The 15,121-nt window shown below is 37.7% G+C and overlaps 1 protein-coding gene across 2 annotated transcripts in view; it reads left to right on the forward strand.

The window, feature by feature from the left end:
- PLXDC2 (plexin domain containing 2) overlaps positions 1 to 11,467 on the forward strand; it is a 468,173-nt gene extending 456,706 nt beyond the window's left edge. For both annotated transcript variants that reach the window (XM_001094803.5, XM_028826043.2), the window contains one exon: positions 1,399 to 11,467. In XM_001094803.5, coding sequence (XP_001094803.1) covers positions 1,399 to 1,515 — 117 coding nt within the window. In that variant the 3' untranslated portion in view covers positions 1,516 to 11,467. The remainder of the gene's footprint in view (positions 1 to 1,398) is intronic.
- Positions 11,468 to 15,121: the final 3,654 nt, after the last annotated feature.

A 15,121-nucleotide genomic window follows, 5' to 3' on the forward strand; every position in this document is an offset into this window, starting at 1 on the left:
AGCTCAGCTGTGAAGTCACTAAAACCAGAGTTGGGGCTATGAGTAGTGAGCACTGCAACATGTCATCTTTATCCTGCAAACAGGCATAACCATGAGTTATGGTACCCACCTCCCTAGAGGTGCTTAGTATGTTTCCATTGTTGATTATTTCAGCCTCACCATAGACACGTTGTTTTGTTGTGTGGCTCTCTCTTTAGTTTTAAATTCTTCTTTTGAAAAATAGGGATAATTCGGTTTCACTTAATGGAACTTAATCAGCAAATAAATTTAAGGCATTCTGACCACATAATGTTATAGAGATAGCATTTAATATTATTAGTAGGCAGAATGTAATTACCTTGATTTGTATTTTTTTCTAGAATGTAGAGCTACTACTCATCCCTACCTAATGTGAAAAATTTTCACAGCCATTAATCATCGACATTGGCATGTAATTGGAAAATCTAAAAAGATACCAAATGCCAGTATGTGTATACTGATATTTAACCTTTTTTGCATTAGAATTCTTTAGATAGAAATGAACTTCCTTCAATATTTATCATCTTATTTACCCCCAAATTGCAGGCACTTTGATAAATGGAGTAATAGTTTCTAGTGTCACTATGGCTGTGAAATGCATTTTAGTGTCTTCTGCTGTAACAACTCAGTAATTCATTTCAGCACATCTATTTGTAAATCACAGGTTTGTTTGATGGAAGGAGTGCTGAGGAGAAATGCTGCCTTTTTGTCAATACAAATAACCTGTATTTTAGGACTAGTGTCTGTTGTACAATATTTGCTTCATAAGCTCACAATTGGCCACATCCTCTGATAATAGATTCCATTTTTAGGATATAACAGCTTTAATTTTCAAGCACAAAAAATCATAGATGGGTATGCTTAGCTAAATAAATAATTTCTTAAGACATTAAGTGATATTTCTTGTAGCTTATTTGCTAGGAAATCTGGTGCCTAATTGAAAACACACTTCTAAGAACAGCAGAATTTTATGACCTCAGTTATTGAGTGAATGAGGGAACCAAACGCAGTGATATCAGTATTGACTTGTAGAGAAGAGAGAGTGTCCGTGGCGATATGTTAAAAAATATGTTTTATTACAGTTCCTTTTTTGCCTAGTTATATTTGAGCATTTCAGACATACACATACACATCCTTTGAGGGCAGGTGTGACAAATGGTCTATCCTGTGACGGGGTAGATAGCGCCATCTTGGAAATGCAAGCACAGGGCTTGGAGGGTTGATAAGGAGAACACTTAATTCTGACTGTAGCTATAATAAGAGATAATTTAACATGTTAATTAATTCAACATTTAATCTAAAATAGCTATCAAATAGATTTTTGTGGTGCTAGAATCTTACCCTGATGCACATTTTTTATTTCCGTGTTTTCTGTTTCAGAGACGCCCAAGCAGATGGCCTGCAATGAAGTTTAGAAGAGGCTCTGGACATCCTGCCTATGCTGAAGTTGAACCAGTTGGAGAGAAAGAAGGTTTTATTGTATCAGAGCAGTGCTAAAATTTCTAGGACAGAACAACACCAGTACTGGTTTACAGGTGTTAAGACTAAAATTTTGCCTATACCTTTAAGACAAACAAAAACAAACACACAAACAAACAAGCTCTAAGCTGCTGTAGCCTGAAGAAGACAAGATTTCTGGACAAGCTCAGCCCAGGAAACAAAGGGTAAACAAAAAACTAAAACTTATACAAGATACCATTTACACTGAACGTAGAATTCCCTAGTGGAATGTCATCTATAGTTCACTCGGAACATCTCCTGTGGACTTATCTGAAGTATGACAAGATTATAATGCTTTTGGCTTAGGTGCAGGGTTGCAAAGGGATCAGAAAAAAAAAAAAAACTATAATAAAGCTTTAGTTCATGAGGGATCGACACCTTTGGTTCAAATGTTCTCTGATGTCTCAAATGTAACTGTTTTCCAAAGGCCGAACCCTTTCACTCAAAAGAGCAATGATGAATGTTTCCAGATTGCTAAGAAAAACAGCTCATGCAGGAGTGAAAACAAACACAAAATAAGAGATTTTCTATATTTTCAAAACAGATGGATGGCAAAAGGATGTTGTTTTTCTGGTCTAGATCCATGTGTACCAACAGGTTCATCACTTTACAGAACGAATCTTTTTATCTGTACAGGAGGTTCAAACTATGTCTGCCTCTTCCTTCATGATGAATGACCTTTCTATGAGCTGTGACGAAATTTCTGAACTTTTAGCTAAGGATTTGGGAAGAGGGGGTGGCAAACGGGGCTTTCTATTCTCCTGCCTCAGCATAAAAACATCTGATTTACGCTTTAGGGAAGCCTTGCCTCCATTCCCCAACTGTGAAGTCCCATGAAACCAGTTGCTCTGGGCTGATGGAAACAAAAGGAAACAGTATGAAGGGTTCCTTAATCATTTTTGAAACAAAAATGTTAAGGGATTTTAAACTTATGGTTATTTTTAATTTTATGCCATTTCAGTACTAAAGACCCATTTCATTGCCGATTCCTGTCTAAGAAGCCATTCACGTCAGCATGGCGATAAAAAGAATGAAAAACCCTGCTGAATCATACAGTAATTTTCTTTAAAGCACATAGTAGTTACATAAATATATAAATAAATATATTTTTGTTTATAACTAACACAAGGCAGGATCTTGTGACTATAAGTGTGCATTTTGTCATCAAGACAAAACAGATGCAAGATGCATCGCTGCATTACTTCCATAGAGTTGTAAAATAATCCTTAATATTAGAATATTTTTCTGTCACGTAGCGAAAGTGGTTCAGTTCATTACCACGCCCATCATGTTCTTGACTATTTGATCCACTTTTTCGTTCATGTCAACCCCTTCCCTCTCTGGCTAAATCAAGTGGATGCAGAAAGCTCCTTAAATGGAGGTATCGATTGCCCTGGAATCACAGTCCTGATTTTGAAAATTCCCCATGAATGAAGAAAGGAATAGCATCCCTTGAGAAGGAAAGTGGTTAATATATACACTGAGCTCCTAAAGTTTAAATTCAGGTACTGAGTGTACAATTTCACCAACATTCCAACCCATGAAACTTTTACACTCTGTGCCAAGAAACTGTTGGCTTTTGTAAGGTACAGTGCTCAACATTTGCAGATTCAGGTCTCAAGAAGCAGAGATGTCTCATAAGCAGCATTTTCCCAACAGTTTAGCATCTGTACACATCTGCCTTGGACATCAGTCCACTCACAGAGTATCATACTTTATCATCACAAGTGTCTGACATGAACCATTTTCTATTCCATATATTTTGCTTTACAATTTTAAGTATTTGATGAAGGTGGTAACTTTTTCCTAACTTAGTTAACTATTGCAAAAAAAAAAAAAATTGAAAAGCAAGGTGATTGAAGGATTGTGATGACAATCTCTTTGCAGCAGCTATGTTTGGTTTATGTGAAGTATCCCGGCTTATTCTTGTGGAGTAGGTTTGGTCAGACAGCAATAACCAAATGACATGCCAACATTACTGGTGCAACTGGTATTCTACAAATGCATAAGGAACACATAGACGACTTCCTTTTAGGATAAAATGATGCTTCTTTCACTAGCTTTTGTGGTAGCCATGGCTTCCAATAGCAACTGTTTGACAGTTATAGAAATCTTGCATGTGTATTCTTAGTTTGTGTCCCTTAAGTGCTACTTAATTCTCAAGTAGTAATGTTATTCTTATACCCTTCAATGTTCATCTTCTATTTTGATTCAAAACAATTGATAATTCTATAAAAAACCATAAACACTCTGAATTCTTCAGTGAACCAAAGCACCAAATAATAGAGAAAACTTTTTGGAACTAGAGTGTTGGAAAACTTCTTAACAGAACTAAGAGTTAAAGGTAGTGAGAAGTGTGGGGTATATGAATTCTTTAGTGGTAAGGGGAAATGTTGGCTAAATCCTTTTCTTTCATGATACTCTCATTCTGTTTTATATTTCCGGTTTGTTCTTGTCCCCATTTGAGAGAACATACACACAGTTTCTGAAAATTCAAAATGGTTATCAATGCTTTGAACTTTACATATATTATGTATTGGAGAAGGTACAACTGTACATTACATGAATATTACTATGAACATAATAGAATAACAAAAAAATTAAAGACAGCAAAGAGACAAAACTTCTGGATAAATCAGATACATGGTGCTACAGAGGACTTTAGTTATTTCAGCTTATTTGTAAAAATAATAATCAGTGATTAGGTAAAGATAGTGAAACTCAAGAAAAATATCTTGACCCATTTATGTCTAGTGTTCCATTATTGGAATGCTAAGTTTATGGGAGTTATTTAGAGCCTACTGCTCAAGGTCATCACCAAGGTCTGGTTGCAAAAATTCAAAAAATTACAACCTCAGGCATAAATGGGTTAAGCCCAACAGATGGCACTGATCATAAATGATGGCTTGGGTGTGAAGGGTTTGGACTTGAAGATGCACTAACCCCTAGAAAACTAAAGACAAAGTGCAGTTGACCCCCAATTACTATTTTAGTTTGAGGTATCAAGGGCATTTGCCAATCCCTTATATGTAGCTTCTAGAGTTGTGCTGTCCAATATTATATCCACTAGCCAACGTGGCTTTTGAAATTAACATTAATTATAATTAAATTTAAAATGTAATTCTTCAGTCACACCAGCCACATATCAAGGGCTTAATAGCCACACCTGGCTTGGGGCTACCATATTGGACAACAAGAAACACTTCTGTGGTTGAAGAAAATTTTAATGAACAATGCTGTAGAAGTGTTTCCTTTGAATTCCTTGTCCTTGAAGAAAAGGGAAGAGGAGGAAAGAAACAAGATTTAGTAGCTCTTGGGCCTATCCAAGCATTTTTTATCTTAGAGAGGCCCCATGGAGTAATGAAAAAAATACAAGCTGACACAGCTTTGAGTCCCCACTGTGTTATCTTGGGAAAATCATTTCAACCTCCATGAGTATCAATTTGCAATTTTGGAAAAGAAAAACATTTTTTGTCCTGTCTTTCTTACAAGATTATTGTGCAACCTGATTAAATGTACAGATGTACAGACTCTTAAAAATCTTATGTTAATGTAACCCATATAAAGTACGACTATTGGTCGAGTACCAGCACAAATTTGCATTCAAAGGAAGAATAGCTCATCAGTCCAAAAAGCATCCAAAGGTAATCAGTTCATCACATATCTTGAGAAAGTGCAAAAAGAGAATGCATTCAAAACACAAAGCAAAATTTTTCAGTTTCTTTTCTGTGCATCTGAATATTTCCTTTAGTATTTGTCCCACATGACATCCATCCCATGTATTTCTCCACTCTTTGCCAACATTGCCTGTGAACATCCTTCAGCTGGCTGAGTTCTTTATTGCACAGAACCACTTAGCTTCTCTAGTTTCTTATGATTTCCTATTTTACATGTAACAGCAAAAGGAGGCTTCCATTTAGAAGGCAATATCTCGAACATAAATAATTTCATATTTATTTTATCACTCTAACACTAATGTAAAGAGCTATGGCATTAAAATATAAAACTATTTGGAACTTAATGTAAACCTTTGCACATGCAGACTATATAAAGGGAATAAAATTATTTTAAATTATGCTAATATCCAGATACATATTCTAAGGTTAGTATCATTTATCAGTTTTTGGCAACAGATTCTTATGTTACGTCTTCATGAGGGAGTATAAATTTGATCACGTCCCTAGTGTCTATTGCCCACTTGAGAGAAGGTTTTGCCAGGATCCACGGATTGGTTCAAGATGCTTTCATTCATGATAGGAAATTAATATTTAAATAAGACTAATCGAAAACTAGATTCTCTGGTTTTAATTTCTTCCTCCTGTGAAATGTTCTTTTGGTTTGTATTTCTTTAGGTATTTTCCAAGTTACTGCTGCTTTTACTTCACCACTTCCAACCCCACTTTTGTTATCAGCGTCATATGCCAGAATCGTGGGAGATCCAGCCTGGACAACATAGTGAGACCCCACCTCTATCAAATATACACACAAATATACATGTATATCATATATATGTATATTTGATAGAGATGATAGTAAAAATATATATATGCATGCCAGGCATGGTTTCCCATGCCTGTAGTCCCAGCTCCTCTGGAGGCTGAAGTGGAAGGGTTGCTTGAGCCCATGAATTAGAGGCTGCTGTGAGCCATGATTGTGCCACTGCACTCCAGGCTGGGCAACAAAACCCCATCTCTAAATAAAAAAGAAGAATCATGAGACATCATGTAATCCAACCTCTTAATGTTACAGATAAGTAAACTGAGGCCCAAAGAGATATAGTAATAGTCCCAGTGTCAATAAACTGGGTCTTGAACTTAAATGTTTGTTTCAATTCTCATTGCCTACATCTCTTAATTGTTGGTACTTAAGGCCAACCAAGCAGCTTAGACAGCACAGTCCACTCAATGCTAACTTTATTCGCTATATTGATGATCTGCTCTGTCCTGTAATATAGAACATTGGATCAATCTTTCTCTTGTTGCTGACTTAAGGAGGCTGCTATTGTTACAATATCCAGAGATTTCAAGTTCTAGCCATTGTGGGGTCTTTGTTGGGTTTTCAATTTCTCCTCTCTACACCCCTGCCCCCATCTGTGGCCATCTAAGTTAGCAATACGATTTATTTTGGTCATTTAAAATTTTTCTACCTTTGTTTTATTTCTTCCCAAATGTATTTGAAAATGAATGATCTGTATAGCTGATTTTCTGACTACATATATAGTTGCGATTTTTATTTGCTGTTCAAACTATTAGAACATTTTTGTCCTCATAAGGTTTTTTGGGCAGATAGTGCGAGGTCTGTGGTGTTACCTTTTATATACTCCTATTACCTTTTGTTTGTGAAGGATTTTACATTTTACAGAGCACTGTGATTCATCTCCCTATTTGTTCATTTATTTAACTGCTCAATTCACTGAAATATTTATTGAACACCTACTGGAACCAAGTGACGGTGCTAGTAATTTGTGATATACAGTAGTGAGAATCCAGGCATGTAACTGATCATTATAATACAATAAAATCCCTGAACCAGACTTTACAAGGAGATAGGATCAATAATACTCTATCAGTTTTCAACTCTGTTCTACTTAAAAAGGGAGCTAGAAAGTATTTGCCTGAAGAATGTGTCCGAAACATAATACATCCCTGCATGTCTGTGTTTGCTCTATTAGAAAGGACCTGTTAATTATACTTGTGCGAAGAAAAGTTACTCAAAATTCTCCCTGACCTAGGAATACTTTCTAGTTCACTGCAGTCTTACTGACCAGATGCAACAATTGAAGTTTGATTTCTCGAACCAATATTTCTATTGGGTTTTGAATTATTAATATCACTGTTTTGAGGTATTCGAAAACACCAGTGTATCAAAAAAGCATTTGCACTTTAGGTGTGTGTGGTGGTTATGTCATTTATTAGACCATCCCAGACATAAGACAATCAGGGAAATCAGAAAACTCCAGCCTCAAATGTGTCTATAATTTCCTGTTCTACCACTGTCATATCATAACATGGTATTACTTCTTAAGGTTTTGATTAAGTTGATCTTCTAGCCTCAACTTAAATTGTAATACATCTGCCTAATTATTGCCTGGAATAACTTTTTAACCATCCGATGCCCCCTGCTCTCGCAATGGTTATTGCAGAGAAGTAAGATGGTAATTATTCAAATAAAATCACATAACTTCTGGAATCAGTTTTTCATAACAAGTTTATGGAATACATCATCATTGGCTTCTTCATAATATATTTATTATGAGTGACCAAATTATGCCTAGAGGAGCAAAATGCTCAAAATTTGTTATTATAGGTTAATTTCCAGCTCACTGTTGACACTAAAAGATTCCGTGTTACTTCAAATCCAGGATAAAAGACTGGAAAAAAATTAAATGTAAGTCATAAACTGATACTCATCTTTTCCTAGTTTCTAAGGCTTATTAACATTTGCAAATTACTCAGTAAATGTTTCATAATGGAATAATATAAAAACTTTTGATTTTGGCAGATAGTGATATTTTCTTTATTTTCATTCTGGTTGAAAAAAATCTCAATGACTTCTCTTCATTCCACCAGAATTTTGATTTTTAACAGCAGTCTCTATTTTTCCCAGCATTACAAATATATATGTCTATATATTCATGACCAAAGTATCGCTTACTGACCATGCAGCTGTAAACCTTCTGTGCCTATCAAACAAATACATAGCATGAAACTAATTTTAGAAGTTTCATGGGGGAATTGTAGGGGGAAGTACAAACCTAAGAGTGAGTGAATGGAGATGATTCATGGGAAAAAATAAAAATCTAAATGTGCTATTAGGTAGAGTTATTAACTTCTTTTTGTTGCTATTGTTTGAGATGGAGTTTCGCTCTTGTTGCCCAGGCTGGAGTGCAATGGCGTGATTTCAACTCACCGCAACCTCCGCCTCCCAGGTTCAAGCGATCCTCCTGCCTCAGCCGCCCAAGTAGCTGAGATTACAGGCATATGCCACCACACCTGGCTAATTTTGTATTTTTAGTAGAGATGGAGTTTCTTCACGCTGGTCAGGCTGGTCCCCAGCTCCCGACCTCAGGTGATCCGCCCACCTCGGCCTCTCAAAGTGCTGGAATTACAGGCCTGACCCACCGTGCCTGGCCGAGTTATTAACTTCTTAAGAGCAATGTGCAAATAAATATTCATTGATGACCAGTTCAAATTTAGGTGATTCAGACATCCAGACACTGGGGCACATGTTCTGCAAGTGATGCTGAGACCCCTGACGTAGAGAAATCAAAGGATATGCCCAATTAGTCTAAAATGCAGCCATCACCCCCCATACCTCTTCTATGGCATTCATCCTAACATCATGGAGGCCTCTGTCCTCGAGAATTACATGACTTGCCCTAAAGAATTAGTGAATGACCAGAAAGAGACTTTCCATTTATCTTCCTTTGACTTAAAAGGCATGAAAATAAGGCAAAATAAATAAATAAAATAATTTTCCTGAGGAAAGGATAAGAGATGGCACTTTCCTTTCTGGGCTCAGAGCTGGATTTCTCTGAGGTTTGACCATCTCAGGACTCAGACAGACTCAAGTGCTATTTTCTGGACATTTCTGGTGAAACCTCAGCCACCATGTTCGAGGTGGTTTGAGTGAAAACATACTCAGATTGTCACTTTTATAGTAGGGAAATAAAAACTCAAATTAAGCATCCTGCAGCAGGCTACTCTGAAAATAACATGAAGCAACATCAGAGCTTCGCTTGCAAAGAAATGTTAAAATCGTTTTAGGGAAATCAGTGAAGTCTCTTTAGAAACTGACATCTTGTGTATGGCGTAACCCAGTCGTGGGGCCCTCTCAGAGAAGAAGGGGAAGTCTTTTCATTGGTTGGTCAAAACAAATCTCTAATTTGCCTGATTTGAGGCATTTGAACAGTGCCTGGAGAGGACATTATTTTCAGGGGAAAAAAAGGAAAGTCTTTTTTATGTGCCAGCTGGGATCATGGGAACTTCAAATGCCAGGAATTTACTACTGTTTCTGGTAATTCTGTTTGTAGTCATTTGAAATGTTGAAGTGTGAAAAGAGAAGAAGTTGGGCACTTTTGCGGGAGGGGGGGGCTTTCCATATTTTATGCCAGTTGCACCAGCATGCAGAATATTTGTAACGCATTTCAAAGTGGATATAATCGTACCCTTTGTCAGAATCACAAAGCTCACTGCGGTGCTGCTACAAGAGAACACTGAGGAAAATCTGACCCTGTGAACTCAGTCAGCCCCAAACAAAAAGAATGACTATGTGTGTGAGTGCAGCACATGGCCAGTTCATTTCTCACTGTTTTGGAAAGTCCTGTGTGCCAAACCAAGGACGTGTCTTTCAGGTGAAGGTTAATTTTCCAAAGCTTATTGAAATAGAACTTGGAAAACCAAGCATTTTGAATTTATTCCAGTCCTCTGGGCATCATTCCTATTTCTTCTGCCATGTCAAGGAGAAATTCCAAGCCTGCATTCTGTTATGCTAAAATAACAAGCCCATACTTCCCGATGACCTTCTGTTGAACGTACCTGAGCCTGCAAATGTAAAAATGATTGTATCTGAATTTGCACTAATGGTGTCTGAGAGCAAAAAGAGTGTGACCTCTATTGGAAACCTTTGTTCAGATTCAATAATTCAGAGATGCTACATACTTCTGCAAGCTTCCTGATTATGTTCACTGTAATATTAATGACCTAAGTTTGAATGCATTTCCTTACAGTCCATTAATTTGACATCCATCTTTTACCTGGGGATTATGACGATTGCAATAATTCATTAATGTTTTCTTCACACAGCTTCTTAAACCAAGTTTTTCTGCAACTCTTTCAGTTCTGCTTACAGTGTGTGGGAAATCTAATTTTTTTTCCCCCTAGTAATAGTTTGATAAGAAATTTAGTGTATTGACTGCCTCAGTGACACAATTCATCTTTAAAGGTGTGGAAGCTGGTGGGGACCAAATGTTACCTGTGTTTTCGCTGTTGATTGCTATTTTCAGAAGTGAACCATGTTTTTCACTTACAGTAGGAGTCAACAAATTTGGGATTTTAGAAGGGGGAGAAGGGAACTATTTGTGTAATACTGCTGTCATATTTGACTACATATTAAAAACAATAAATGAGCATTTTGTTTTAATTTCTTAAATACCTTGTCTTTCAACATACTTTTTGTTTCCTTTCTTCCATTAGTGTTCAAAAGGTTCTACCCATTGTGGAAGAAATTCTGTGTGCAGAATTCAGAGGCACAAGGCTGATGGCAACATAAAAAATTATTTTGCTTCTAAACCCACCCGGATGTGGAAACTCATATTAGCTAGAGTGAGCTGTAGAAAACAAAGATTTCAGGATTGCACAGTGTGTGGGCAATGGGGTGGAGACTTCTTCCCCTATTCCCAACCACACTGCCCAAATGTTCAAGTCTCCTGGATCAGACAGATGGGATTTTAGCTGCTGCTTTAAATCCTAGTGCTGGAATAAGTCAAGGTGCTTCAGTTCAGCTCTTGCCTCTGTCACTAATCATGCTTTATGAACTCCTTTGATTTTCTGAATAAGTTCCAGAAGGTTCTCTATTATTCTATTCTTCTTCCAAACTGGAAATGATTGTATCTAATTCTCAGGATATTTTGGATGTGTGCCTCAGGTAATTTATGTGGAATGTGTAAAGTGAGATGTTTCCAATTCTGAATATTCCTTCCCCGTTTCCCAGTCGTCCACTCTTGGACTACCTTTATAACAACACCGAGTACGTACAGACCTGAACCCACGCCCAAGAAGCACACACAATGACTGGAGCTGTTGGGAATTCCAGTCAGTGGCATTCCCTGAGCAATGGCTCTGTAAAATTCAATTATAATTTTTTAAGAATCATACCTCTGTATAGATCTTTTGGACTGTATTGATTAAACTTTGATATTGTGGAGTAAATTCAGAAGTGCAATTTTAAATGGTGTGAATTGTCTTTATGATGCCAAAAAAAAGAAAAATTATGAATGTGAATCATGCAATCTTCCCTAACAATGGAAAAACATTAGGCCAATGCTTTTAAAAATGACTTGGTGCATACCATTTCTTTAAATAAGTCAGTAGAAATTTATTCAGATATATGTTAAAGAAAAATATGCTAATCACAATCACACAACTCTTAAATCAGCTGTAGATCAATGTCTTCTAAATAAAGAGAACAGATCTTTTCCTCACAGGTTCTCTCTTCCAAAGCACTATTTTTAGAATCAGAGTCTTCTGATACGCAATTTGAAATTTTTCCCCTTCAGTTTATTTTATTAAACACTTATTAAGTAACTACTCTGTGCTATGTTCCCAAGTGTCAGTGTTCTTGACACCAGGGTTACAAAAAAACAAAACCAAACAAAAAACAACAAGGTTTTTGTTGATTTTTCTTTTCTTTTCTTTTTTCTTTTCATTTCTTTCTTTCTTTATGTTTTATCTTATCTTTTTTTTGAGACAGGGTCTTGCTCTGTTGCCCAGGCTAGGGTGCAGTGATATGATCCTGGCTCACTGCAGCCTCGACTTCCCAAGCTCAGGTGTTCCTCCCACCTCAGTCTCCTGAGTAGCTGAAACCACAGGCATGTACCTGGCTAGCTAAAATAAATATTTTTTTGTAGAGACAGTGTTCGGCCACGTTGCTCAGGCTGTATCAGACTCCTGAGCTCACCTGATCCTCCTGTCCCAGCCTCCCAAAGTGCTGGGATTACAGATGTGAGCCACCGTGCTCAGCCAGAGTCTTTGCTTTTGGTTAGCCTTCAGTGCATTCAGGGAGACAAACATTTAAATAAATATGGCAAACCAAAGACTGTAGGTCCCAGGATAGAAATTTTACGTAATGCAATGAAATGGCAGAGGAGGGAAGAGTTAATTCTGTGTAGAAAAGGCTAGGAGCTTTCATGAAACAAGTGGTATTTGAACTTGGTCTTGAAGGGTGAGTAGGCCTTCCCCAGGCAACAACCCATGCTTACCAGGGAGTAGGTGGACTAGGAGCTAATGGACCGGCTGTGTCAAAGGGATCCAAAAGGCAGGCAAGGAGAGGAAAGCTGGCGAGTCACTGAGGCCAGAGAGTTAGACCCTCGCTGGCTTCCATGACTTTAGAGTTTACCTTCTAAGCACAGATGCACTTGATAACTTTGAAGAACCCCAACTATTTCAGAAAGATCACCTCATAAGCACCATAATGGAAGAATTGCATAGGAAAAAGCTGGGACATAACTGCTCAAATCCAGCTACTGCTTCCTGAGGACTATCCCTTCCTAGTTCTCTGATTTTCCTCTTCATGTCTTCAGTCCTCTATTAATAAAAATCTATGCCCATCAGGACATGTGCCCTGCCTTTCTCCCCTCGCAGTCACCCCTTCCAGCAAAATATATATTCCCTTTTCCCCAAAGTCATGGCACAACACAACTGGACAGATTTGCCCAGGTTTACTTATCTCTTTATGCAAGAACTCCCTTTTTCATTTTTAAACACCCAAGACAACCCAGACAAGCAACACAGCCTGAGGAGGAGATTAACTTTCCATCAGATGATGATAAAACAGGAAAATGACATATCTTGTCAATTTCCTTCTGGTCATTCCAGACATCTTATTAATTAAATCACTTGCAATTTGGGTGGAGAGGTTTGAATTTAAGGTGTGGTTCCTGAAATCACCTAAAAATTTATTTCATTTTTTTAAATATTAGCACTTAACCCATTATTTTGTCCTCAGAATTAATGACTTGGCAAATGCTCATTCAGGAGTGTCTAGGGTTATTACAAAGCTTAGAAAACCTGCAGCCAAGAAAGGAGTTGAAAAGGTCAAATAGCTTCCCATTGAAGTGCATGGTGAAGTCTCCACCATGGAGACACTCAAATGTCTGTTGAGAGGAGAACTAGACTTCAGAGGGGATCTGAATGTCAAGACTGACAGGAATGAAAGACAAAATCTCCAAGATTTTAGGCAGTCCGCAGTCTGCAGCCAGAGGATTTCAAAGGGTGAATGCAAAGTGCCTTTGGATAACTTGAGAGTACAGTGAAGTGTTTCAGAGCTCTCTGAGGAGGCAGATCAACACCTGATTTCGTCATCAGGGAAATATGAAGATGTCAGTCATAAAGGAAACTGATTGGCTCCCATGACCCTGGCTCTGTGTTTAAAGATAACAGCCCTGCGAGGTCCAAGTCCATTCACGCTGCAAGGGAGCTTGGTTTGTACCTTGGAGATGTAAGGAGCTGGTGGAAGAACAGAAACCAACCAGTTTGATACATGTTAGGCCTCCCATTTATGGGGAACCAGATTTCATATGTGCATTTCACTACCATAGAGTGTAGCATAAATACAGGAAGGAGGAGGAGAAAGCAGAAATTGAGAAAAGCTAGAGGTGCAGACAGGAAGCTACTGCTCCAGCTGGTGCCTGTTTTCCTGCTCCAGGCAGTGGGCATGTTAATAACTATCATCTACACATCTGCTTCTCCAAGTCTAAAGACTGGGCAATTGTAAATTTTAGAAATTTTTAAAATGTGTCAGAGAGCAAATCCAATGAGAGTCCCTTAAGAGTCTGCAACCTCAGGACAGGCAGAGACCCCAGCCTCCACCCAGTAACGCACCTGTTATTTTCTGTGAATTGCTATCACTTTCAAGACACAGAGATGTACTTGGCCTGCCAAAGTAAATACACTTTAGAAATGCCAACATCTCTTGATAAATGTTAATTGACCCCTTTTTAATGTGTATTATTCTAATGGCTGCAACAGACTTTACTTAAAGGCCTTTGATTGTCTACCAAATATTCCCCTGACATTTTTTTATGGTAAACTTCACAAACATTTGGGGCTTGCAGAATCATGTTCAGCTTTCTTTCCAGAATTTCTTTGTACAATTGCAATTTAGCTTTCTTTCCAAATGGATTCACTGTGGCGTGAGACTTGATAGAATGTGAAGCAAATTCTCCTCCTGGAATTTGGCTGTAAGCCTAGAGGATGGGCTGCATAAATTATTCTAAATGCCATAGAATCTTGCATGTTATTTCTTTCTAGATTGTTTTAAATCTGCGTCAAGATGCCTGGAAGTGAGACGCTAAACAAGCAACAGCTCATTGCACAAAAGAGAAATAGTGACTTGCAAAAAAATAATAATAATAAATGAAACATCCTTTTTGTAAAATGCTGTCACTTGGAATTTAATTAAATGTCATCTTCTTGAGGAAATGTATGTTATTTGAACTAGGCCAGATCCCAGCAGGTTAAACAGCAATAGGGTAAATAAGAAAGGAACACCCCTGTTAGAGAGAAAAGTTAAAATGAGGTTGTTGAGATCACGGGAGACTCCTCAGTCTATGAAGCAGTAAACTCCAGCAGAAGGGGTGTGTCCCTGGAAGGGGGAAGGCATCCATGTGGATTACAATTTTAATGTTAAAATTTTATTGTAAGTTCAGGATGTGCAGGTTTGTTACATAGGCAAACGTGTGCCAAGGTGGTTTGCTGCACCTATCAACCCATCACCTTGGTATTAAGTCCAGCATGCATTAGCTATATATATATATATATATATATTTTTTTTTTTTTTTTTTTTTTTTTTTTTTGAGACGGAGTCTCGCTCTGTGGCCCAGGCT

Source organism: Macaca mulatta, chromosome 9 (genome assembly GCF_049350105.2).
Source record: "Macaca mulatta isolate MMU2019108-1 chromosome 9, T2T-MMU8v2.0, whole genome shotgun sequence".
Taxonomy (NCBI): Eukaryota; Metazoa; Chordata; class Mammalia; order Primates; family Cercopithecidae; genus Macaca; species Macaca mulatta.